General features: G+C 41.8%; 1 protein-coding gene across 11 annotated transcripts in view; it reads right to left on the bottom strand.

Moving 5' to 3' along the window:
• DENND2B (DENN domain containing 2B) overlaps positions 1–13,605 on the bottom strand; it is a 152,854-nt gene that overhangs the window by 69,129 nt on the left and 70,120 nt on the right. The window contains exon 1 of one of the 11 annotated variants that reach the window (XM_085063164.1): positions 1,036–2,401. The exons of the other annotated variants lie outside the window; for them this stretch is intronic. Within the exon in view, the coding sequence (XP_084919290.1) occupies positions 1,036–2,009 (974 nt within the window). The 5' untranslated portion in view covers positions 2,010–2,401. Of the gene's footprint in view, positions 1–1,035; positions 2,402–13,605 lie in introns of those variants that run through there. 11 annotated transcript variants of the gene reach the window in all.

Here is a 13,605-nt window from a genome sequence, read left to right as displayed (position 1 = left end):
CAGTCTGACAGCTTTTTGTTTGTTACTGCATGACTCTTACCATGATACAGCTAGAGAAATGTGCCCTTGTTCTACATCTTTAACTTTTTTTTATAAGTTTTGCCCTCTCTCTTTTGTCCCTTAGAAGGGTGGATTTCTACCTGCCTAGATCTCCAAAGGTCTCTGTGCCTCAAACTTGGACTATTTTGCCAACATAATAAATCATATTACCATCCTGTGTGAACTTTCCAATCACTTAGTTATGTAATTGCACCTCAAAAGGTGTCTCTCTCCCATACACTGGCATTCATTGGAACCTTTGGATAGGCAAAACAATTTTCCTACCAAAAGTTACACTTTTTTTTTCTTTTCTAAGAAGTAGCCCAACATTCATAACACACTCTGGACTGGAGCAGTAGTAATAACTCTCACACATACACAATATCTCTCTTTTATATTAACAACTAAAAGAAAGAAATCTAATTCAGGAAATTTTTTTTTGGCACCTGAAAAAGTAGAAAGGAGAGGGAGAAGTTGATAAGTAAAAGATGACTCATGGAGGTGCCAAAGCAAGGAAGAGAGAAGGTAACGTTAATTGAGTATGCAACCTCATCTTTGAGGGCTGCACCTTGTATCTGAAAGAGGAAGGATTTCAAAGTTTATACCCCTGACCTCTCTTATCATAATTTTCTTTAGTGAATCCAACCTTATGGAATGCAAAATAAATTCCAGCTATGATGACAAACATGACCCTTGGTACACTTTCCAGTGTGCCTAGATGTAGCTGGATGCCAGGTGCCCACCAAAGCTGCTCTGTCATTCCCCCTCCTGAGCCAGACAGGGGACAGAAAATATAAGAAAAACCTCATGGGTTGAGATAAGGACAGGGAGAAATACCTTACCAATTACCATCACATCATCTGGGGAAAAAATGATTAGTTAAATACCAGTCAAATCGGAGTAGGATCATGACAAATAAACCCAAATCTTAAAAACACTTTTCCCTCACCCTCCCCCCTTCTTCCTGAGCTCAACTTTACTCCTGATTTTCTCTACCTCTTTTCCCGCAGCAGCTCAGAGCGATGGGGAACAGGGGCTGTGGTCGGTTCATCACACGGTGTTTCTGCTGCTCCTTTTTCCTCATGGAGAGGACTTCTCACACTCTTCCCCTGCTCCAGAATGGAATTATTCCCTCTGGAGACAGTTACACTCTTCTCTCGCTCCGGAATGGGGTCGCTCCCACTGGAGACAGTCATACTTTTCCCCTGCTCCAGAATGGAATCATTCCCACTGGAGACAGTTACACTCTTCCCTTGCTCTGGAATGGGATCTCTTCCCGTGGAGACAGTTATTAAACCCTTCTCCTGCTCCAGAATGGGATCATTCCCATTGGAGTCAGTCACACTTTTCCCCTGCTCTGGAATGGGATCATTCCCATTAGAGACAGTCACACCTTTCCCCTGCTCTGGAATGGGATCATTCCCATTGGAGACAGTCACACCTTTCCCCTGCTCTGGATTGGGATCATTCCCACTGGAGACAGTCACACTTTTCTCCTGCTCTGGATTTGGATCATTCCCATTGGAGACAGTCACACTTTTCCCCTGCTCTGGAATGGCATCATTCCCACTGGAGACAGTCACACCTTTTCCCTGCACCAGAATGGGATCACTCCCACTGGAGACAGTTACTACACTCTGCCCTTGCTCTGGCATGGGGTCTCTCCCACAGGAGATAGTCACAGTCTTCCTTCTCTCCCCCACAGGGTCTCTCCCACTGGAGACAGACACACTTGCTCCATGCTCTGGCATGGGGTCTCTCGCACAGGAGATAGTCACAGTCTTCCTTCTCTCTGGCACGGGGTCTCTCCCACTGGAGACAGACATACTTGCTCCATGCTCTGGCGTGGGGTCTCTCCCACAGGAGATGGTTACCGTCTTCCTTCGCTCCGGCATGTGGTGTCTCCCACGGGAGACAGTTCTCCAGAAACTTCTCCAAGGTGGGTCCTTCCCATGGCTGTAGCTCTTCATGAACTGTTCCAGGTGGGTCCCTTCCACAGGGTGCAGTCCTTCAGGAATAGGCTGTTCCAGTGTGGGTCCAGCCCAAGATCACAGCTCCTGCCAGTAATCCTGCTCCAGCATGGGCTCCTTTCTCCACGGGTCCACAGGTCCTGCCAGGAGCGTGCTCCAGCATGGGCTTCCCATGGGATCACAGCCTCCTTCAGGCATCCACCTGCTCTGGCATGGGGTCCTCCATGGGCTGCAGGTGGATCTCTGCATCCCCGTGGTCCTCCATGGGCTGCAGGGGCACAGCTGCCTCACCATGGGCTGCACCACAGGCTGCAGGGGAATCTCAGCTCTGGTGCCTGGAGCACCTCCTGCCCCTCCTATTCCACTGACCTTGGTGCCTGCAGGGCTGTTCCTTTCACATATTCTCACTCCTCTCTTCTCTGGCTGCAGTTGTTCCTGCACAGTAACTTTTTTCCCTTCTTAAATACGTCATCCTAGAGGCACTGCCACTGTTGCTGATGGGCTTGGCCTTGGCCAATACAATGGATTTGTACAGATTAAGAAATTATATACTTGACTTGAATTTATGAGGGAATTTTTTTTTCTTTCACTTCCTTTAAAAGTCTATTAACCAGTGCTTGATTTTCTTCTGGCTTATGTCAGCACAAATCAAGAGTTACTAAAGTTGCTAAAGATCCAAACTGATGCAAAAGTTAGTGCAGGAAGATTTAAGGCATTGATCTGGTGCAAATGCACACTTACAAAAAACAAAGTTTCAGTTTAAATAACTTTTGCACTGAAAATTATATTAGGTTACTCTATCTGACTGGTTACTGTATGCTTCATTCTACTCTGTCTAGCTAAACAAGCCAGAAAAATGAGAAAATGTGCTGGGCATACCCACTACTGAGCATCTTATGAAAAAATTGGCCAGCCAAAAGTTGTTGGGCTTTTTTTAGTTGAACAGAGCTTTGAAAAAAAAAAAAAACCTCTTTAATCTATTTATTTATTCCCCAATCTGTTGGCATATACACATGAACTGAAAGAGAAAAAAAGAAAAAAAGCAAAATAAAAAAGCCAAGCTGTGACTTGCAATGCTTGTTGCTATCATACTTATTTACCTAGGAGTCCAGACAAGGCCAAATTTAACTTGACCGAGGGCTACATCTGGCCCTAATTCAGTTTCACTGCATATTAACAAAAGAACAATCAGTCAGTGCTGGAGCACTGTGCACACCAATATTCAGAAACATGATCTAAAGGAAACTTTCCAAAAGATTCAGACATTGGCTTCTCTCTGCTTTTTGCTGCCCATAACTGTCAACAGGAGCAGAGTTAGGTCAGGGAAAGACACTCCCCATGACTTTGTTCACCGTGATCAAGGGTAACATAAACGTGTCCATTACTCATCCAGCTGAAATGAGCCTCCCAGACCAGATTTCAGCACCACACCTACAAGAGCTGTGGGATCTCAAGCCTAAATTTGGAATCAGGATAATATCCAGGGGATTTATATATCCTTTATAAGCATTTTATTCTCACAAGACCACAGCTTCTTATAAAACTGTGGATTTAGTTTTACACCCCTGGTTGGCCTACTAGGATCTATACGGAGCTGGCCAATACATATTAACTTTTCACTTCACTTTTTGCTTCTTATGAGAGCATTTGTATGTAGTATAACCCTAAGAATGAATATTTTTTGTGGCCACTGACATGCACAGAAATGCTGCACATTAAACTGAAAGTTTTACCTAATTTAAGGCAACTAAAGTTTAACATAGAGCAACTAAAGGCAAGATGTTTCCCCTGTCACACATCCTTTCCTGCCACGATAAATGTAAGCTTCATGTCCCTACAGGAAGCTGCATAGGTAGCACCAGGCAAAGCATAAAGAAAGTGAAAATGTCATGGTGGAAGTGAGGCAATACCAACATTTTGTATACAGCAGCAAGAAAAAACAGGCAACATTTATAAGCTCATCAGCTCTGAAAATATTTGTCCCTACAGACTACAACACTAACAACAAACTCCCTCTGGTAACCCATGGGGTCTCAGATAATGAATACTTAAAGCAGTAAATTGAAGTCCAGATTATGACCCTAAGTTACATCCAAACCTCCAAACCTCACAGAGCTTGACCCGATTTTTTCCTGAAAAGCACAAATGTGTGACTTATGCTATTTATTCAATGGAGGGAAAGAAATGCAAGCTGCCTCACAGCCCAGCCAGTACATTTCATAGAAAGCATATTAAAGATACCACAAACCCCTAAAACCAGAAACTAGGCATCAAAATCAACACAGCACACAAAAGTGTGCCAGCAGCACTGCATTTAACACTGTGTTTCCACCTCAGCAGTTAGAAGAATACATTCATTGTAAGGCATATTCAGCCTAAGTATAAACAACTATGGTCTCTCTCTAATGGACAAACACTTTTTATACAATGAAAACAAATTAAACTTAGCATGGATATGACTACTGCTGAGTAACTTTAAAAACACCCTTAACAATTAAAGTAGAAAAAATGGAATCCCATCAGACAAGAAACAGGCATTTAGCCTTAGAGAGATGAGGTACTGAGAGCCAGAAAGGTAGAGGGAGGGGAAGAGAAGGGGTGTAAAAATGAGTTTTAGTTCCACAAAGTCATTTGTCCTACACCCCTGGAAATTAAAGCTATTCCTATAGCATCTTCAGTAAGCAGAAGAGTGGTATTGAGTTCCTCCTGCCTATGAGTAGACAGTTCATCTCCTGCAAAATTGGTTATGGGAAAAGACATTCAAGGAATTCAATGCTATGGCACTTCATGCTCTTCACCTCTGCTGTATTTAGTCTCCTGCTCTCATGCCTCTGACAAGCACAAAACTGCCCACCACTGCAATGGCTTCAGCTGACCCAGACTTACTCAGAAGCTCTTCCCTCCTGGAAACATGCAGGATGGAGACGTAGGAATTCTCAGTCCCGTGTGCTTTGCTGTAGCCTCTGTGCTCCCTGAACGCTGCCTGCTTCACTTGTCAAGCAGCAAATGACACACTGAGAGCGTTTGTCAAACCTCTGTCCCTTTGTATGCTTAAGGGGAGGAAACTGCCATTAATGTTTAACAAAGATAACAGGAGCAAAGCCTTTCTCTGCAGTCTCACTTGTTGGCTTTGAAGGGACCGGTGTGTGAGAAATCTGGCAAGACAGAAGTTTGCTCCTGGTAGCTCACAGCTTGGGAAAAGAAAATGGGGATTTTATTTCAAAGTTACAGGGAACAACAATTTCCAATTCATTCCTAAAGCTCTGAACTGAGGCAACCCAGCTGCCTGTTGCTAAAGAAATCATACAAGCTGTGTCAGGGACCAAACCACACACAGACATAGCAAGCCTGCCAGGCTCAGCACCTATCTTGAAGCCCACGTGGGTGACACGACTGTCTGACAGGAAAGGGAGAGGTTAAAAATCCACATTCAAACGCTTTCAGGTCCCTGCCAACAAATGGACATAGGCTATCTGCCATCTCCCGTTTGCCTGTGTTGACATAAAGTGGCTTCCCAGCTCAGCAGCAGACCAAGGGGGCAGAGGTCTGGTGTGAGAGCAGTCTCATTATTGGACATTTGTTCAGTTGTCAGGACTCACAAATCCTCTTTTGGCCCCAGCTGCCTCCCAGGGTGAGCGTCCTGCTGCACAGTAAAACAGGTGAGTCAGCTGGAGACATCTACACTGTGACACCAGGAGGATTAACCAGCACTACCCACACCTGAATCTCACCAACACTGCCCCATCCCATGCTCAGAAGTCCCCTGGAGCAGGAGCCCACCTGCCTGCCAGCATTAGCTATAAAAAGGACCTTCTGAGGTCTTGCTAGCAGAATTTGAAACACAAAGCATTTCTGTGCTGCTGCCACTGCAATGAATTCTGTTTCACAGTTCAAACAGTTATGTTGTTACATGGAAAAAAACTCACTTCTTGGAAACTGTGATGCACAATGGGCTTATCCTATGAATCCAAAATGAAAAATACCATTTCCATCTATTAGCTGCTGTTAATTGCTTGTCAAAAGTGTACTTGCTGTACAGCCACAGTACTGTGGATCACCTACTCTGAAGAAGTCCCCTTGCTTTACAGACCTAATATTTTTTTTCTATAGCTAGGGAGAGAAAAAAACCAAATTAATATTTTTCATTTACTTCAGCAAATTTCTACAGCTCCCTCACAATAATACTAACACAGCATTAAAGCTCACCATTAATATGATAATCATAAAATATTTCCTTTATAGAAATAGTGTTTTAGCAAAGAGCTTTAGGAGCAACATATGGGCACTGGGCAAAAAATTCCATATCTGGTTAATAATAAACAGGATATTCAGGCTCTCAAAAAAAGCAGTCAGGCTGTCACAAGAACAGACATTCCTGTTGACTACAATAGAATTTTATTGATTGACTCAATAAATCAATTTTTAAAGTGTTATTTAGTTACTAGGAACATCATATCCTTTACAACTGTTATATTTAGCTGTGCTTTCAGCACTGAAGCCCATTCTACTGGATGCCTGCACAGTGCTGCCTGTTGCTTAACTGCTCCAGGGTTCCCTGGTCCCAAGGGAATGGGACACATTCCCTCGTGGCACATTGCCATTTCTATATACAGGACCTGGCCAAAGTGGAAATAACCCCAGAAAGCATGATGGGAATTGTGACTAAAGTTTTGAAAAAGTCTCCCAGGAATTATGGGCATTTCTGCACGTATATATCGTAATAATATGCACACCACCTGTGTATTTCCATTAGCCCCTATTTCCCTGCTTGCAGAAAAATGCCTACAGTTTATTTTGCTTTTAAAGGCCATTTGCTGTCAATGTTCATTCCTCAAGTGTGAATGCAAGGGTGATGCTCAGTGTGGAGACTGAATCAAGCACTGAGCTAATTCCCAGTTTCATCACCCAATATTGCCTGGTGAATTGCGACTATGTTATTTAGAAGATGAAGTCTGTGAGGATGCTATGTCAGTGCACTTCTGGCTTTCTTTTTCCAGGAAAAATGTGGGGGTTTTTCCCAATCAGAGAAGAAACATAATACCTATCTCATTATATATGGATCTTCCTTTCAAACTCACTCTTTACAAATTCTGCTATGTCTTCTTTTAATGTTCTCTTCTGCCCAAGTGGAAAATATCTTCTCAGGATAATCAAACAGCGCAGGAAGCTGGTAAGACAACACAGACTCTTTCATTTGTAAGCCACTGATTCAAATCCAGACTGATTAGGGCACAGAACAGAAATTGTTCTCCCATACTGATGGCTTTTCAACAGCTCAAGTGTGAAGAGATGAGTGTCTTAAAAAGCTCCTAATGGACAGATTGTCACAGAACATGGAATATCATTAGCAGTGCTTATGACTTGCTGACAATCTCACTGAAAAGACCAGCAAAGATGCATCACCCTGGTCCAGAAGGCAACAGTTTCATTTCAGAAAAATGGAAATATTGGCATTATGATGAAAAAATTATTGACATGACTACTATGCCATATTCCCTGAGGACTTCAGTCTCACCTCTTATCTCCACCCAAGAAACAAATTCACTCAAGACTCATGCTCTGATTCTGTTACTGCACTGGTGGGAACTCCTTTGAGTCTTGTTCTTTGCTTATATTTGCTACATTTCAGTGCAGTAAAAGCACTACCAAGGCATCAGAAACATTTCCAAAATCAAGCTCTTGTAATAATTTTCTGAAAAAATATCAAAGTTTAGTTCAGGTCTTAGTACCTCTGAGTCTACTAATATAAATATAGTGACAAAAAAAATACAGATTGCAGTGTTAGGCTAAGTAGTCTCCATACTGCAATAGTTGCATTAAAAATGCCTCTTTTAGTCTAACCTCTTATATAGAAGTCTGTTTTCTAAAGACTTGTTAGTTTCTCTTTTTAATTTCTTCTTTTTTTTTTTTTTTTTGTTTCCAGTGGTTTTGGCAAATATGAACCTTAATATAAGAGAAAAGGTGATTTTAATGATAAGGTATGATTTGCTATGTATAAAAGCATAAAGCATTCAAACCGTCATGGGAATTAAATTACAATGGAAAGTACTTCACTGCATTCCCCTAGCCTCTAAGTAATAACAAAGTAAACTTGATCTGAAGCTCTAAGAAGCAAAATTCAATCAAAAATTTTGGGTTTGTTGGGGTGTTTCCTTAGGAACCTATGTGGATAGGAGGGATTTATTAATAAAACTTCCATCTAAGAAAAAGTTATTTGTTTACCTGACAAGTGCATTCTTCCTGAATGGACTTCTAAAATTAAAGTGAAACAAACCAGCCAGTAATATAAATGGAATAGCAAAATTCCCTCTCCCCCCATCAAGTGTTTGAGGAAGCCCAGAGGATGTATCCAAAGCTAGGACCATTTCTCCAGTTCTACCTCTTGATCTAACTAGAAGCTGTCACCTCATCTTACACACCATTCCTCTCATGTCTCTGGACTACTGTGCTCATCAGAATATTCATGCAGCCCTGCTAAAGTGATTTCAAGAGGTTTTAGCCTGTGCCCTGCTCCGCCAGCCCGAGGTCAGTGCTGAGCAGTGCGAGGGAGGAGAACATTGTGCCTCAGACCATCGGAAATCAGCACAGCACCAGAGCTGCTTACCCAGATAAAGGACAGCAGCACAGTCAAAGCCTGTATTCAAAGCCTTCCCAGCTTCAGGGTCATTGGAAACAGCACTTTGACTTGTTCCCACTGCAAATGTTTCAGCTCCCGATGGCAGTAGGTGTCCTCCCACCTCCAATGGCCCAGTTCAGAGCTGAGCTGCCTGAGCTTCATATCCCAAATGCACCTCCAGCCTTACAGGGTAAAGAGCAGCTCTTATTCCTTTCTGAACCAATTGTAACTCTGCACTGCTGGGAACAGAGCTGCTGAAAATTTGTCAGCTGCAGGGTTCAGGCTGTTTCTGCTTGTAAAGTAAATACAATATTTGCTAATAGATTTCACATCAGTTATTTAGTTTTCACTGTTATTTGGCTAAAGTTTATTTGTACTGTTTTCTAAATCTCAGTGGTTTAAACAAAATAAAAAAGCTGTGTCTCATCACAGCTCCAACAACTTAGCATATTGCTTAGTCTTAGAATTTTATTAAATCACTATTCCCCCTGTTCTCAAGCTCACTGTCAAAATATTAAAACTTGGTTCTCTTCTAGAGTAACAAACATTTTCTACAGGGGGTTTGTTGTCTTTTTTTTCCCTCATAAATCCATAAAGAGCTTATAAATATTCTCACTAGTACTTCTGAGCAGTAGGCAAATCCTTTTGGCAGGAAAATCCATCTCAGCAGTTCACTGTGGAGTGCCTCATTGCCTTGAGCCACACTCAGCTGCCAGGAGATCTCCTTCAGCAGAGGGGAGAGATCCCAGCCTGGGCAGTGGGGAGAGACTGGGACATGTTGAGAGCACGTGAGCTCAACTCACACCACTGGCCTCTTGCTGCTCTAACACAGTCTCTGAGGGCTGCTCTGGCTGACAAAACTGGGAGATGTTTTAGCCCAGGCCACCCCACAACTGATGGGGCAATAGAAGCTTTTATTTTAAAACAGAAATGAAATGAAGCCTTGGCTTCCTGCTTTAGGCATACATAACTCACTCTCCTTTCCAAACTGGTCTCACCCCTCCCTCATCTGAGTTCCTTGAAAAAAAACTTGCGTGCCCAAGTATGCACAAAACAGCAACTACTAACCAACCAAACCATGCACAAATGTCCCAAAAGTTGTGAACAGCCAATTCTAGACCTGCTGCCTTCCCTCTTCCTGTGTACTAAGTGTAAACCCAGGCAGAGAGGGCCTTTCACCTGTAATTAAAATGCAGCCATCCACAAGCAGCTTTTGTACCACTCAGAGCAGTGCTGTCCACACAGAACAATGCTGTCCACTAAGCAAAGAAAGTAAGAGATGAGAAAATATTTTATCATAAATCTAATAAGACAACGGCAATCATACATAAAAATTAGTGGGAAAATTGCATACATTAGAATTTCAAGTAAGATCAAAACCCCATTGCTTTAGAACAACACAGAGCTGAAGCTGCATCTTTTGATTTGCAAGTTATTGCATTCTTCACAATGTTATCCATTCCGAAAACTCAGGGCATGTAATAAGTCTCATAGTCTTTAAATTTATATTCACGTGAAATACGTAAATGCAATGAATTACATTTTGTTTATCTTACTGTTAATAATTTTCTTACAATAGGACCAGGGCTTGACTGTGGTAGATGCAGGGTTATCTCCCTCCCAATGCTCTGTAACTAATGGTGAGGGGGTTGTTGAGTGTTGTCCTGCCTTATCTGCCCCTGGAGTCATCCAGCCTGGATGTGAACACAGCTCCTTTGCATTAGTCACAAGATAATCCATTGTCAGTGCAGGCAGACTGGATCACATCTGGATGAAAGACCTGACAATAAATTTGGGCAGTGCCTACAGTTCAACACAGAGCTGAGGAGCATTGGTTTAGTTTGTGCTTTTTTCTTATATAGGAGTAGCAGAAGGATTGAATTAATAAGAATTAAAGTAATATTTTTACATAACTGGTAACACAAGCAAAAGGCACTACATTTGCATCCATGAAGGGCTGTCTCTAAATGAGAGACAAGTCCTGCAAAGACATTGTCTCTCTGAAGACAACCCTTCTCCCTAAACAGATGGGTTTTCCTCAAGATATAAGTTCATCTTCGATATGAAAAAAATCTACTGTGGAAAGGGAAGAGAATAGAGCATTCTCAGGACAAGCCAGCAGAGCGAAAAGCTGCCAGCCCCACTCCAGCACTAACAGCAGAGCACTGCTTAACCCCAGTGCTGGATATATCTGCACATTCTTTTGTTTAAGAATTCTGGAGGTGTCAATTCCTAAGGCAAAATATTTCTAGTCCTTTGCCCAGCCCACAACCACATAATCCTTTCAAAGGAAATAAAGTATTTCAGTTGGATTTAATAATGTGGACCAAAAGTTAATTTCACTTTAAAATAAATAAATACATTCGCTGTAAAAATGAATGAGCTTGGCTTGAGTATGACTGATTTTGGAAGCGATCATGCATCTCAGGTTTTCAAGGCTGAAACACAGGCACAAATTCTTCCTTTAACTAAGATTTTTCTAAAAGTTTTCTTAGTGTCTAAGACCTTTCTAAGTTTATTTCTGCCTTCAGAGAAATGCAGGAATAAAACAAGACCTTGATGTTTATGTGAAGCAGCTGAACATGGATCTGAATGCATGATGGAGACAAGAAATCAACCCAAAACAATACTTCTAGTAACCAACCTATGGGCTCACTTTGTTTAAAAATGTAAGTCATTATTTTATTTGATATTTAAAGAATTATAAAAAATTAACCTGAAATGCTCCTCAGGTATCTCTAGAGTTATATTAGTCCAGATGTGTTCATGTGGTGCACCTCTATTGCCTTCACTGGAGGTAAGGTAGCTCCACCACTTAAAACTCTGCCCTATTAACTTAAATTCTGAAGAAGTAGTTCTGAGCCACAATGCCAGTGCAAACATATCTCAGCACATATTAGGCTAGTGGGGGTGGCAAACTGTCAGTGACAGCAGTAATGTCCTCACACACTGCTGGGAGATAAAAAAACCAAAGCCTGTATGTAGAGGTTTGTGGGTACCCAGCTCAGCTCTTCCCAAGCAAGGAGAAAGATGCCAACTCATGATATCAGATTTCAGTTCTAACCAAATAAGAGTATATTTGGGTCAAAGACTCAACTAAAAGTATTTAGAAAGGAAAAGTTTTCTGAGCATTATTAGATTAGACACTTTGCAACTTTGTGCTCATGGCAATTGCAGATGCAATCCTTTGTTTGCACAAATTTCTGGTGTCTTGCTATAGCACCTCCTGACATGAGGACCCCTAGTTTGTAGTGCCATCAAATCATGATTGCTCAGCTGGAGAACATCCTTCACCAACATCCTGTGGTGAGGACACCACCTTTCCTGTAGAGACTTGGTGGAAAGACAAGAGCCCAAATCACAAAATCCAGTCCGTGACAAAACTCCTGTGATTCCGGTGGTATAGTTTTCCTCAGGCACATAGCCCCTGAGAATAGTTTTTTCTCAGACATAGTCCTTTTCCACAGCTGGAATCAGGACTGGTTTCTGCTTTCTCTGTCTTCCCAAACTGAGCCCAGAGACATTAAACTTAAACTGTGTTTGTTTTCACTCATCATGGCAATCCCGCTATATATTCTACCAAAGTCACCATACTAGCAAAATGCTTACTTGCAGCAAACCTAATTTTTGTTCATTGTAAATGATATACAAATGTTTTTGAGCTTTCAAAGGCTCTCTCCTCTTCTCCAAGGTGCAATTCATACATACAGCACAGCTTGCACCACAGAAAGTATCACAGGCAAAGAGAAATCCTGACACTTACAAATGCACTGGAAGAAGTCTGTATCCCCAAAATCGGAAGTTATTTATGCCTCATGAAATAAACTGAGATTAAAAAGTGTAAATCAATAGGCTCCTCTAAAAACAAACCCTTCCTGTACTTCAGTCACTGCAGCAGGTGAGAAGGCTCAAGTGTACAAAGTGCTTTGAGATGCAGAGTTAATGGATGGCGTATTAGCCAGAGGCAAAGACATCAGGAATGATTTACCGAAGTTACATAGCTGCACAACTCTATTTTTCAGCCCTGGACTGGTCCTTTTCACATCTAGCATCTCAAACTGAGCTGCAATTTTAAGATATGATATATTAATATGTAATTATTTTGTTCAGGATCTTTTTTTTTTCTCCTGGTCTCTTTTACACTATACAGCCTATGAGTGTGAAAGCTGTACTTTGCTAATTAGAACATGACTTCATAGGCATAACTATAGGCCTGTTTTAGTACAGGCCCATACACCTCTACAGTGTAGAGGTGATTTTTAAGTCAAAGATGGTAGTGCCATTGCTACCATTTACCTTTGTTTGCACTGGAGAAAACACAAGTTTTGGAAAAATACCTAATAACAAATAGAGTTTTTGGTAAAACACAAATACGCCAGATAAATGTTAAATCATTTGCTACGAGAAAGCAAGCCACTTTGTAAGGAGAGGAGCTACAAACACTATGCCTTCCTGTGACTTTTCTTAAGGTTTTCTCAGAGTTACACTGATCCTCTTAACTGTGGAGCAATCAACCCAAGGACTCATTTGATGCAAAAGGGTCATGGTCATGCACTAGCTGCAAGCATACTATGGGCTTCTTTGTCCCCTGCTGCAGGGTTAAGAAGATTTCACAGAGCTGCTTCCTGCCAGAATTGCTAAGAAGTCACTTTCAGCTACACCTAAGGTGCTTTCCTATCCTTCTGTTCCTTGGTGTTCACCTCAGTGACTCACAAGGAAGGATTAAAGTTGTACCCTTGAAGTTCACTGGAAGTCAGAGTCTCCTTTTGTAATCATAACAATCCTTCTGCAATTTCTCCAATTTGCTTCCTGTAATTGACTCTTGTTCCAAACAACATCAGAATGTTCCCACCAGCTTGAACCAAAACAGCATTCCTGGACCAATGTTCAGTCACAGAGAGTTAGCAGGTGCCTGGAGAAGAGAATAAGAGTTTGCAGTGCAATTTAACCAGCTTAAGAGTCTGTTGACTCACAGATTTT

Source organism: Lichenostomus cassidix, chromosome 5 (assembly GCF_008360975.1).
Source record: "Lichenostomus cassidix isolate B80296 chromosome 5, HeHo_3.0, whole genome shotgun sequence".
Classification (NCBI taxonomy): domain Eukaryota; kingdom Metazoa; phylum Chordata; class Aves; order Passeriformes; family Meliphagidae; genus Lichenostomus; species Lichenostomus cassidix.
This window is presented reverse-complemented; position numbering and strand designations above follow the sequence as displayed.